The sequence below is a fragment of the Labeo rohita genome, chromosome 14, assembly GCF_022985175.1.
Source record: "Labeo rohita strain BAU-BD-2019 chromosome 14, IGBB_LRoh.1.0, whole genome shotgun sequence".
Taxonomy (NCBI): Eukaryota; Metazoa; Chordata; class Actinopteri; order Cypriniformes; family Cyprinidae; genus Labeo; species Labeo rohita.
In genome coordinates this window covers 8798467-8811027 of record NC_066882.1, presented here as the reverse complement: position 1 = coordinate 8811027, position 12561 = coordinate 8798467, and the positions used below count along the sequence as shown (strand labels likewise).

General features: G+C 36.0%; 1 protein-coding gene across 7 annotated transcripts in view; it reads left to right on the top strand.

The window, feature by feature from the left end:
- The first annotated feature begins 1439 nt into the window (after nucleotides 1–1439).
- Nucleotides 1440–12561, top strand: part of atp11c (ATPase phospholipid transporting 11C) — an 86330-nt gene continuing 75208 nt past the window's right edge. For all 7 annotated transcript variants that reach the window (XR_007829081.1, XR_007829080.1, XR_007829079.1 and 4 more), the window contains exon 1: nucleotides 1440–1989. Coding sequence is in view for 4 of the 7 variants with exons in the window: in XM_051127952.1 (XP_050983909.1) it covers nucleotides 1963–1989 (27 nt within the window). In the remaining 3 variants the exon portion in view is untranslated. The remainder of the gene's footprint in view (nucleotides 1990–12561) is intronic.

The following is a 12561-nucleotide window of genomic DNA, read 5'->3' as shown; positions in this document are numbered from 1 at the left end:
AGTAATGTGATCCATTGCATTAAACATTTTAGGTCATGTAATCAGACTACTTTTGGATTACTTTTAGACTACTTTTGACCCAATTTCGTTTATCACATTGATTTAAAAAGGATAATCTTGAACCACATTGATATAAAAAATACAAAGGGGAAGAAAATATATTCCATTTGTTGTAACTAATAACATGAAGTGCATTAAACATTCTATTATATTAAGGTTTTCCGAACTGGGGTTCGAAAAGGAACTACAAAGGTTTTTTTTAAATGAAAAGCTAACAATTAATTAAATCATAAAAATAAATAATTAAAAAATAATAATCAAAAGTTTACATATTTTATGTTTACCTGCATGTCATGTGACCATTAACCAACATCAGAGAAGCATGAACATGCAAATGCGATAATTAAGACATTTATTTGTAAATCTTAGGGGTATTTCAACAAAATATATGAGGTTGAAAAAGGTTTAGATGACAAAAAAAAAAGTTTGGGAATCCCTGCATTACATGTAAATAAGAAAATATGTGAATATGTGCATTGAAAGGCAAAAGCCTTCCAAAGACATATTAATGCATGGTTACATAACCCACTGAAAATAAATAAAAAATAAATAAAAATAAAAATGAATGTGTTCATCAGTACCTGAAATGATTTTTGTAAATCCAGTGGTCAAATGCTGTGGAGCCACCTGACTAGTGACTGGTCTTTGTGTGAATGTCCACAAAACTTGTATGTTTTTTTTTTTTTTTTAGAAAGGAACATTTAAAAGATAAAAAAGAGAAATTAGAGAGGATCAATAAACTATGGATACATATATGTGTTAAAAATAAATGTTTTTGTATACATAATATATATGTGTGTACTGTGTATATTTATTTTGTATATATAAAGACATACATACATGATATATTTGTAAAAATATTTACATGTATATAATTATATACATATAATTTATATTATATATAAATTAAAACTGTAAAATATATTTAAAAATTTAAATATATTTAATTATATAAACATCATTTTTTTCTTAAATATATACATGCAAATGTGACTTTTATTTTGGATGTGATTAATCGCGATGCCAAGCGCTGTTTTGTTTTTTTGTTTTTTTTAAACATAATTATTATATTATTAATATTATATCATAATATATTGAATTTAAATATTTAGTAACTGTTTTGACTTTGACCTTGTTATTTATATAAAAGGTATTCTGGATTTTCAATGCTTTTTTTTTCATCCCAAGATGTACTGCCAAATAAGGACCAAAAAAAAAAAGAGTATTGATTTTTAATGACAATGACTAAGCGTGAACATTACCAATAAATTATGGTCAGGACTGTAACGAACGTTAATGTCAAGTTTTAAAACTACGTTTCCCAGAAACATTGCGTCGTGACGCCACCGAGGGGCGGGGCTTTTTGTCGTAGCGGCTCTTGCGTTATGAGAGTAAAATGTGTTTGACAGGAATCTGAACGAGAGGAGGGGGCGGCGGCACACGAGTGGAAATCCGCACCTTCAAGAGATCGCCATCACTTTTTTTCCCCCTCGTCAATCTTCAGTCGCGTGCAGTCCGTTAACCGCGCGGAGGCGAATGCGGTGAATTATTTGGAGGCTCAGCAACAGGGCACACAGAGTACAGGATGCCGCTGAGTGTATCAGCCCCGCCGCGCTCGGGGAGCTCCCGCGACTAGCGCCGCGCAAAGTATCCAAAAAGGAGAATGCGAATGGTTAGAGAGGACAGGATTCAATTAATATGGAAACGATGTAGCTTCACCGCCGCATTGCATATAGCTCGGGGAAACAGGTTAGAAAGTAGATAGCTAAATAGGGCGCATTTTGCCGTCATACATGCAAACTTACTCATCATCAAGCTCAACTAGCCTGTAGTTGGCTGCAACAAAAGGAACAGCTGCTCGACAGTGTCTTCAGATACCAAAGAAGACAAGAAGAATTGAAGATGTTACGGAGGAGGCTCAACCGATTGGTATGTATGGCACTCTGCGTGTTACTTTAAAGCCAGCTCGAGAAGATGTAATCGAGTCTGTTACTACAGATCAGCCTGGCGCATGTCGACGAAACATCTCAAATGCTGCATAAGTGGAGCGTTTATTTAAAAACTAGGGAGCCACCCTGCAGAAAGCTCTTGAGTTTCTCAACACCGCCAAAGCTGTAATTAGTTGAGGTATGCAGGCAACTTCCTGTTAACACTGGCCAGCTGTTGCTAAGCGAGTCTTGCCACGCACATTAGCGATTCAGAACAGGACTTTATGGGCTTCAGCAGCCGTTAAAATATTATCTTGCGAAGTTGAGGCTTGTTTGAAGCTCTTGAGTTGGCTACCTAGGGTTTGAGACACTGGCGACGCCTCTGCTGTGATGAAGATTTTCGTTTTAGGCAGCTCGTTCAGTTGTGTCCTGCCAATTTTTTTAAAGTTGAGCTGCATTCCTGATAGCGCTAATCAAATAATACTGCTCGGTCTTGCAAGCTAAGCCCTTCAAGTGTTGTACTTGAATCCAATAATTAATTTCCTAATGCCCTTCGTTGCTGTCGCAACCTTTTAGATGCAAACTTTATTTGGGCATGTGATGCAGTAATTCTGCCTTTACCACATAATTGCAGAGCATCTGGGCAGTGCCGGAGGAGCCCTTTAAGTTTAATGTCAGGTTTAAGATGAAGCCTGTTTTTAGTCTTAGCTCTTTTAGACTGGTGGGAATACTTGTAATCAAATTTCTCCGTTTGTACTTCAATTATTGTTGTAATTCGCCCTTGCAAATGAATTCACTACGCTTTCCGTATCCTTAGAGAGATAGTACAACCTAAAATAAACATTTATTTTTTCACCCTCATTGCGGTGTGAACCTGCATGACTGACCTTCTTCCATGGTATGCTAAAGGAGATGGCATCAGTTGTTATTCTCTTTCATTGCATGAAGAAAAAAAAAAAGCAGTGAAAGTTTCTATGGGAGAAGAAAATTCAGTTCACGTTTGGAATAACATCAGGGAGATTATATCATTACACCACTGTGTTTTTAATATGGTGCGAGATCAGAACCGATCATCTTGTAATGTATTCTAATGTGTTTATTGTGTGAAATGAAGCCTCTCGGTTTGCTTAATGTTATATTACTCTTACTATTTTATTATTTCTGGGTCAGTGTGGGCAAATCACGTTCTCACTTGCATAGTTTTGGACTGTTTGCATAAACCAGACCTTGGTCAAGGTTCACCTCTTAATTCCTGGCTGTAAGGTATATGTAGCTGAAATTGTTAGTAGTTTGTTTGAAGGGAGGAGGCCTTTGCGGTAAGGATGGATCACAGTTGTGACTAATCAACTAGCTGTACAACAATTTACCCCTTTATTCAGCAGACCCCTTTCTGAGAAGCTGCGTCTTTAAATTGTTGCATTCCACTGCGCTGTTGCCAAACTTATGTGCTTGTTCTGTTCAAGCCATGCATCTTTTGCAGATTCTCGCAGTCAGGTTCAAAGGCGGTTGTTCTTAGGTCTTGCATTTTCCCCCCCATTCATTTCTGTAATGCAAGTGCATTCGTTGTGAATTGCTGCATAAAGTCGGGATGAAATGAAAAGTCGCTCTATTTTCAAAATGCATGTTATGGATCTTATTGTGAAAAATTCCTCCAATATGATGTTTAATTTTTTGTTTTTTTACATTGTAATTTTTTTATAAATATATCATGACTGGATCTTGCGGCGAAAACAACTCTCTGGTGACGTATGCTAGACTTCTTTAGTCATTCTTTAGTCCCTGCAAGCTCACATTCATCTTCCTCTATTCTTAACTGCATCGCCCACATCAACAACTGATGGATAGAAGTCTCCATCATATATATATATATATATATATATGTGTGTGTATGTATATATATATGTGTATATATATATGTATGTATGTATATGTATGTATGTGTATGTATGTATGCATATATATATATATATATATATATATATATATGTATGTATGTATATGTATGTATGTGTGTATGTGTTCACCTAATCATATCAGATGCAATATTCAGTTTTACATGATGTTTTCATATAAATGTGTCTAAAGGCCATTGCACACTCCGATATTTTCATATGCGTTTTTTTTTACTGTATTCGTCATCCTTTCCTATCAAAATGCTTGCTACGGATGTGAAAGCACAGAAACCGATTTTTTTTATTTTTTTTATTTTTTGACAGACGAAAGTTTCAGGCAGTGTGTAAACGTGATTAACACAACGTGAGGTCGTATTTATTTTTTTACATGCAAAAATTTGTAGAAAATTTGCAATGACCTGCAATGGACACAACCAATAATAAATATTCATCACTCCTTTTTTTATCCCCAAAAAACCTAAATAGTGTCAATTATTAAGCTGTTTTAATTTTCTGAGCATTATGACATCACACTGCCCAGGCCACGTATACACTGTAAATACATTTGGTTGTCAGTTCACCGTGTACTCTTTAATTGTGTTCTGTACACACATAGTTCAGTAAAACTGGAGTGACAACTGCATTTGACAACCGCATTTACAGAAATTCTATGCAGTGTGTACAGAACTGAATTGAACAGCTAGTTGTTGATGACGTATTTAAATGTGCATCAGAAATGTCTTTGTATGTGAGATCCAAGAAAATAACAGTGAAAGAAGTCTTAATCTTAGCACATTTTGACACAGGGCTAGTTGCACCAGTGCTCTAGCACCCTGCGGTAAAGTGTCAGTGTTGCCAGATCTTCATAGAAAAAAAACAACAACAAAAAACACCAAAACACCCAAATGCTTTATGTTTTATAACACCAAGAAGATCATATATCTCATATAACAGACCACTTTATTAACTTCAAAACGTGCCTAGCTTTATGAGCTAAGATCAAACAACATGCCTAAAAGTGCTTGTAAATATGAAGACATGGCAACACTGCAAGACAGCACTCTCTAAAGCAGCCTCCTGAGCATAAACAAAGCACTTAAACATAAACAAAACACAGCACGTCTATCAGCAGTAGTTAAAATCGATGTACAAAAAGAGTCTTTAGCCAAAAAATTCTTATTCACTCCAAATGAATGCGGGAGTGACTGCTGTTCTATACACACGGAACGATAATTCACTCCCGCATTTAAATGCAGTTGTCACTCCTAAAACTTGCAGTGTGTACGTGGCTGCCCCTTATTAGCATATTTCAACCCTCAGCCACTTGTACGCCGTCTGCTATTTTCTCTGCACTCGAGCAGCTGTAGTGACAACGTCTTGCAAGCAATGCAGGTGTTTTGTATTTGAATGCAAAAGTGAACATAAGAGTCATAATTTTCTTCTGAGCCGCTGAGGATGCAGTAGATTTGTTTTGTTTTTGATGGTAATGCACCACTGAATACAAAAAAAAAGGTAAGAGAGGGGTGGAGTGAGCAGTAGCTCATTATCATTTAAAGAGACATGCACCCAAACGGGTCGCTGACCACTGAGGAATTGTAACCAAAGTGTGTTGCAGATGTTTCATGTAGACTCTTAACAGCTAAGTTTTAATGATTTGTAAGGGAGTTTGTAAATGTGATATTGATTTAATACAACAGTTAAATAAACAAGAAGTTAATATTAAGTGACTTACATTGTCTAACTATAACACTATTGCCTGATTTCATTGTCAAAAATAGTTTGAAACAAGTCACAACTGAGCTGCTGCGCATCACCATTCTAAGCGAGTCTTACCACGCCCATTAGCGATTCGGAACAGGACTTTATTGGCTTTAGCAGCCGTTAAAATATTATCTTCTGAAGTTGATGCTTGTTTGAAGCTCTTGAGTTGGCTACCTAGGGTTTGAGATGCTGGCGACGCCTCTGCTGTAGAGACGATAATTGTTTTAGGCAGCTCGTTCAGATGTGTCCTGCCAATTTGCCTGATTTTATCGTCAAAAATAATTTGAAACAAGTCACAACTGAGCTGCTGCACATCACCATTCAAACACAGCGGTGTTTAGTTTATGAGTGAATCTGCGTTTAAAAATATTCTAATTAGTCTATGATTAAATTTCCCATTAATATAGACATAGTCACTTGCTTTATACCTAAATGTATAAGCCATTTGAGCGAATCAAATGAATGAATGATTCAGTAATTAAATCAATGACCTGCTGCCACATACTGGCAGTTTTAGTTTCATTTTTAAAGTATCTTTTCAGTTATTTAAATAATTTAATATTTCTGTATTCAAAATGTTATATCTCAATATGAATTTATGAATTTGATTGCACTCATGCCAACTACAAGCCACTTTTGTGTTTTTCTGTGCCATCTCTGTAGTACAAATTAATTTTGTTAATACTGATTTCATTTGATTGGTAACTTATTTTACTTGTTATTATTCTGTTGTTTTAATTAGAAATTTTAAAAAGCTTATAAAATATAATCTTTTTTTAAATTTAACATTAAAAAATGACATACTTTTAATAAAGTTAAGAAAATGCCATTACGAAGGTAAAAACAAAATTAACAATTAACAAAATTGTAATGGGAAGGCTAATTTTTTTTTTTATCAATTTTTTTTGATTATTAATTAGAAGGTTCCCCTGAAATTTTGACTGTGCTCCTAAAAAGAAAAGTAAGCGTAGAGCCCTGCCTAAAGAATCAACTTGAAAATTGACATCCGATGTCCTGTTTAACACCAATTAGTTGGCTACCTGATTTTGAAACTTATGCACGTCTCTCTTGGTCACTAAGTTCTAGTGGCACTGACTTATGGTTCCTCTTTTATTCTGAGCTGCTTTACTACCTTGTCTCTTTTTATAGTGTAACTCCAATAACCTGTTGGTGCCATTAGGCTAAATCGTGCTGCTGGCAGTCTGAGTGCTATAGATACCAGCAGTAATAGACCAATATAATGATACCATGCTCTGATATTCCCGCAGGTCTTGTAATGTTACTCAAGTCAGCATATTCTCTTTCCCAGCTATGGGATTTGCTATCTTTCGTATGGATCATAAATAACGTTTGCGTGGCCAGCTGGCCACCATACCTGTTGTCACTGATGCAGATAGTATTGTTATTACAGCATCTCATTAGAAGACATTTTTGTCAAATAGCATGGACAACCTTTTACTGGAAATTCAAGGTCTGTTTAAGCTGTAAAGGCAGGATTCTTCTGTTTGGATGTGCTGCTAGCTCTGTATTCTTGGTAAAGTCATTAAAATAGTCTTAGCTGCTACAGCAATGCACCTTTGGTTGTAGTTCTCTGACAGGAATGTGAAATCTTGGTCCTTTGATGTTCTCTCAGTCCTTGAAGACAGTGGCCTGTTGTGTCTTGGCTGATGGTGTGGAGGAAGTGTGATAGCATTCAGTTTTGAATCTCTTTCGTGAAGACGGGAAAACAATATGGGTGGGTATTAAAGGCATAGTTTTCTGCTTCCATGCTTCTTGTTTTTGTAGGTGAGCACTGAGTTGCTTTGGTTGTTTTGCTCATGTGTTGTTTACTAGTGACTTACCTTGACTGGTTGGCCGTTATTGTGTAATCTTAAGAAGCAGGAATTGTGATCTTGATTAAACTGATTACACCGTGTTATTTACAGATGTTCTCTGAACAAACAGTTTGCTTCAGTTGTTGAAAGACTTTACGCTAGGCCCTGTCTTGACTGGATTTCTCTTTGTTGCACTATCACTTCTCTCTGAGAATTTATCGGAGGTCCTTCCTCTTCACCAGTTAAAGGTGAAGTCAGAGCTTCCTTTGGTGCGTATGACGCTCTCTTAGGAAAGACTTTGCCTCTTTGAAGCAAACCCCCGAGGAGATCTGAAGATGGAGCTGTGTGGATGTTATTAACCATGGCTTACCCAAAAAACACTGCAAATGTTTGATGTGCAAGAGTCCTTTTTCTCTCCTCTGTAGATTTTCACCATCTGTAATCATTTTTTAATAAATTTCACAATATTGTGAAACATCTGTGGGATGTTTGTCTTTCCCTCCTTCTGTCTTTTTCATTTTATTGGGCTTTTTTGTGGCGGCGACAACAGGAAACGACATGAAAAGGGTGGGTGGGAGGATGTGTGCTACACAGGGAAATTAGGAAACAACCGGAACCCCGATTCAAAGTTTAGTGACCCATCAGTCTGCGTCTTTTTCCTAATAGCATTGTAGTGCTGTTTTCCTTCAGATTAAAGTTGCAGAGAAACGGAAATAGTGACAGATGTTTTCTGCACTATTGTGATGTACATCTGATCTGAGTGAAACTGATTATCAAAAAAGAAAAAATATAGGTTGAGGAATTGGTTCTGTCCATTGGTTGATTGGATTTTGAGATCGGTAATTACTCTCCCTCAATTACTCGTTCCAAACCTGTAAGACCTTTGTTCATCATCTGAACACGAATTAAGATATTTTTTTGATGAAAGCTGCCAGGTTCAAAGCCTAGAAAGGTAGTAAGGACATTATTATAATATTCCATGTGATGTGGTTCAACCTTAATTTTATGAAGCTATGAGAATGCATTTTCTGTGTAAAGAAAGTAAATATCTTAATTTGTGTGCCAAAGATAAATGAAAGTCTTATGGGTATGGAACGACGTCAGGGTAAGTACTTAATAACAGAATTTTCATTTTGGGTGAACTATTCCTTTAAATAAATGTGAGCTTGTAAGAAAGGCTTTTTCCTTTGTTTGCAAGCCAGCAGTTTAGAGTACCTCAAATTTTAAGGACATTCTATCAATAATTTCCATGAGTTTCTATGGCATTGTTTTTTCAGCAGTGCTGAGATTTGAACCTAGCAAGGGCTTTCAGTACCCCTCGTGATTGGCTGTCTTGTCTGTACTTTGTCCGAGTAGTCAGGCGTACTGTCACGCAAGGGCCGCTCAGTCCTGCTCCACTCCGCTTCCTCCACTGTGGTGTGTCCTAGCTGCTAATCAGTCGGCCGTCTGGCTGTGCCTACAAAGGATGTTTTTGGGTGTCCTGTTGGTGCAGGAGCGCATCATAAACAGAAGCTGCTGGCCTCAGAGAACCCGGTGTGCAGGTTTGTTGGAAAGCAACCGCTGTCAGACAGCTTACCCAACACTTGTACGTGTGTGTGCATGCGCTCTGTGAGGAGCGCTCAATCACCAGGCAATGCGGCTGTGTGTGTTTGATCTGTCAAATGCCCATCTTTATGGGATGTAGACGTAAAGCCAGTCGGTTATGTCTCAAGTCAATGTAAACAGGTAGAAATCAGATAGCGTTTTCGAATGTAGCTTAATGGATTGGTTCACTTCCAGAATAAAAATTTCTTGATAGTTTACTCACCCTTATGTCATCCAAGATGTTCATGCCTTTCTTCCTTCAGTCGAAAAGAAATTAAGCTTTTTGAGGGAAAACATTCCAGGATTTTTCTCCATATAGTGGCCAACGAGTTTCTTGCAGTTTCAATGCAGCTTCAAAAAGCTCTACACGATCCCAGCCGTGGAATAAGGGTCTTATGAAGCAAAACGATTGGTAATTAAAAAAAAATAGAAATAAATGTACATACTTTTTAACCACAGTGCTTGTCTTGCACTAGTTTGAACTCACACATCACATAATCATGCACATGTGATGTAGGCGGAAGTACCGACCCAGTGTTTACAAAGCAAATGTGTAAAAGAAAGTCAAACACCCTTTACAAATCAGGTAAAACAACAATGTTGGATGATTTTGAAGTTAGAAGTGAGAATAAGATGAGTTTGTCATTTTTTTTTTTTTTTTGAACAACACACACAGATGAAGAACTAACCACGCGTGATTTTTCCAACGTGATGCCAAGACGCACGTGTGCAACGTAGAGCTGGTGCAAGATGAGCATTTGTGGTTAAAAAGTATAGAAATGGTCTTTTTTTTTTTATATAAAATGACCAATAGTTTCGCTAGATAAGAACCTTATTTTTTGACTGGGATCGTGTAGAGCCCTTTGAAGCTGCATTTAAACTGCAGTTTGGACCTTCAACTCGCTGATCCCCATTGAAGACCACTATATGGAGAAAAATCCTGGAATGTTTTCCTTAACCTTAATTTCTTTTCAACCGAAGATTATCAGGAAATTTGTATTTTTGAAGTGAACTAACCCTTTAAGATACTGTAAGTTATGCGGAAATTAACAACCATGTTAGCTATAAAGTGGGATCGTCACAGCTCTTTATGATAACTTTAATAAGCTCCTTAGATTCTGTTTTACACGTGTTCATCTAGAGTGTGTGTGTACACTGTAATGGAAAAAAACAACATCTGAGACTTCCATCTTATGTGCCTAAAACTTTTGAATAGTAGTGTACATAAGTAGTTCACTTCTTTGTTTTACATTGCTTCATAGAAGCCTGTATTGCAGAATATTATATGCTGCAGAATTACACTCAGCGCTGAAGCTATTTCTGCTGTGAAGCACTGCTTACGTGCACAGTATGAATGCTGCAAACTGTCAATATGTGCACCTAAAAGAATATATGCAGCTTTCTTGCCACAAATGTAAGGTTGTGAAACAAGCCATGGCCTAAAAAAAATGGCTGATTTATTGTAACAAGTCTGCTTTTTAGTCCAACCGCAGACAGCACTGAATCGGTATATAGATTTTTGAAGATAGAATTAATTACATTAAATAATCATGCAGTAAAGGCAAATGATGCAAAAATGAAAATTCAGTCATTAATTACTTACGTAATTAATTATTAATTACCCTCATGTTGTTCCCAACCCATAAGACCTTTGTTCATCTTCAGAACACAGATTAAGATATTTTTGATGAAATCCGATAGCTTTCTGACCTTGCATAGACAGCAATGCAACTGACAGGTTTAAGGCCCAGAAAGGTAGTAAGGACTTTGTTAAAATAGTCCATGTGACATCAGTGGTTCAACCACAAATTTACAAAGCTGTGAGAATACTTTGTGCACGAAAAAGACAAAAATAGTAATCTTATTCAAGAATTTCTTCTTTGTGCACAAAAAATATTCTCGTAGCTTCACATGGACTAGTTTAACAATGTTCTTACTACTTTTATGGGCCTTAAACATGGTAGTTGTGTTGCTGTCTTGAGACTGTCTGCTCTCAAGGTCAGAAAGCTCACGGATTTCAAAAATATCTTAATTTGTATTCAAAAGGTGATCAAAGGTCTTGTGGGTTTGGAACAACATGAGGCCGAGTTAGGGCCCTATGATTTTCACGATGCGGAAAACGCGGATAGAATCGCGGAATCCAGTCATAAAAACGGAATGTACTGTTGCTGAATGTCACAGAATTTGTCAAAGTTTGGATGAATTAAGCAAAAGTAGGTCATTACAGTTAAATCAGATCGCGATATAGACTAGGATCTCTAAATATTAAGCAAAGAGACTATTTAAATATAAACCGTTCATGTTCTGTGTGTCTCCGTGTGTGTGAATGGTGCAGATGCACGTTTTGTTGGGAGCGTTTTTCGTGTTTCATTTGCTACACATATACTGAGGCAAGTGTGACGCTCGCAGTGATTTCAGTGTCTGCAGTTTTACTAAATGAGGACATAAATACAAAAACAACATTTCTAGAACTGCTCTGAAGTTTCTTCATGAGCATTTTACAGTTTATTTTGAGAGAAACTATTGTCATATCATATACACACAGAAATGTAAAGGTATTCACAGCAACCCGTCAAAATAAAAGTTCGGTTTAACTTAAGACATATATTACTATTGTTTAATAGAATGTACGTAATACTACTCCTACTATCATTACTAAAATTGTTAAAACTTTATTTTTTTAAGGAATAATCACACAATATTTCTTTCATGTTTTAATTTTAATAGTAACTTAAAAAATAGTTTAATTTTCATTTGAATAAAAGATAAATTAAATGAATATTTTATGCCTTTATCTGATAACCAGAAAAATTTACATATTGTAAAAATAAACTTTTATAGGGCCCTAAACATGTAATTTTTGTTAAATTGTATATAGTTTCATAATTTTAATTAATTAGACTTTCTTTATTTATTCATAAAACTGAATTTAACCATTAAAAAAAAGAGTCCAGGAAAATTAAAATGGAAAAAACGGAATCCAGGAAAATTAAAACAGAATTTAGTTAGAAATGGAATTTGGGAAAAAATTAAAACTTTTCATAGGGCCGTAGTGAGTAATTAATGACAATTTTTTTTTTAAATTTTTGGGTAAGCTAACCCGTTAAGCATTTGTATTTCATATTTAATAACCCAAAATGTTAAGTGGAATATTTTATAGTGTTAGATTTTTGCACAACTTGGAATTTTTTCATGTCTTTATTTAAAATTTGCTAATGTATTAAAATATACATTTTAAAGTTATTATTCAGTCACACATTGGTTTTGCTGCTACAGTTGGTTTTGAGAACTGTGAATATTCACAGGAATTGGCACCAGTTAAAATTTTAGCGACAACTGGTACCCAGTGAAGCTTATGCCTCAAACCCTTATAAGTCCAGCCTCGCTGTATATAATAATGGGAAGTGCTTAACAATTACCAACAATTCTTTGGGTTTTTATTCTTTTACAGCACAGCTCATGCTTTGACAATACAGTTCACTGTCTATTCAAAACAGATTAGCACTAGCCGTGTCCCTGGTA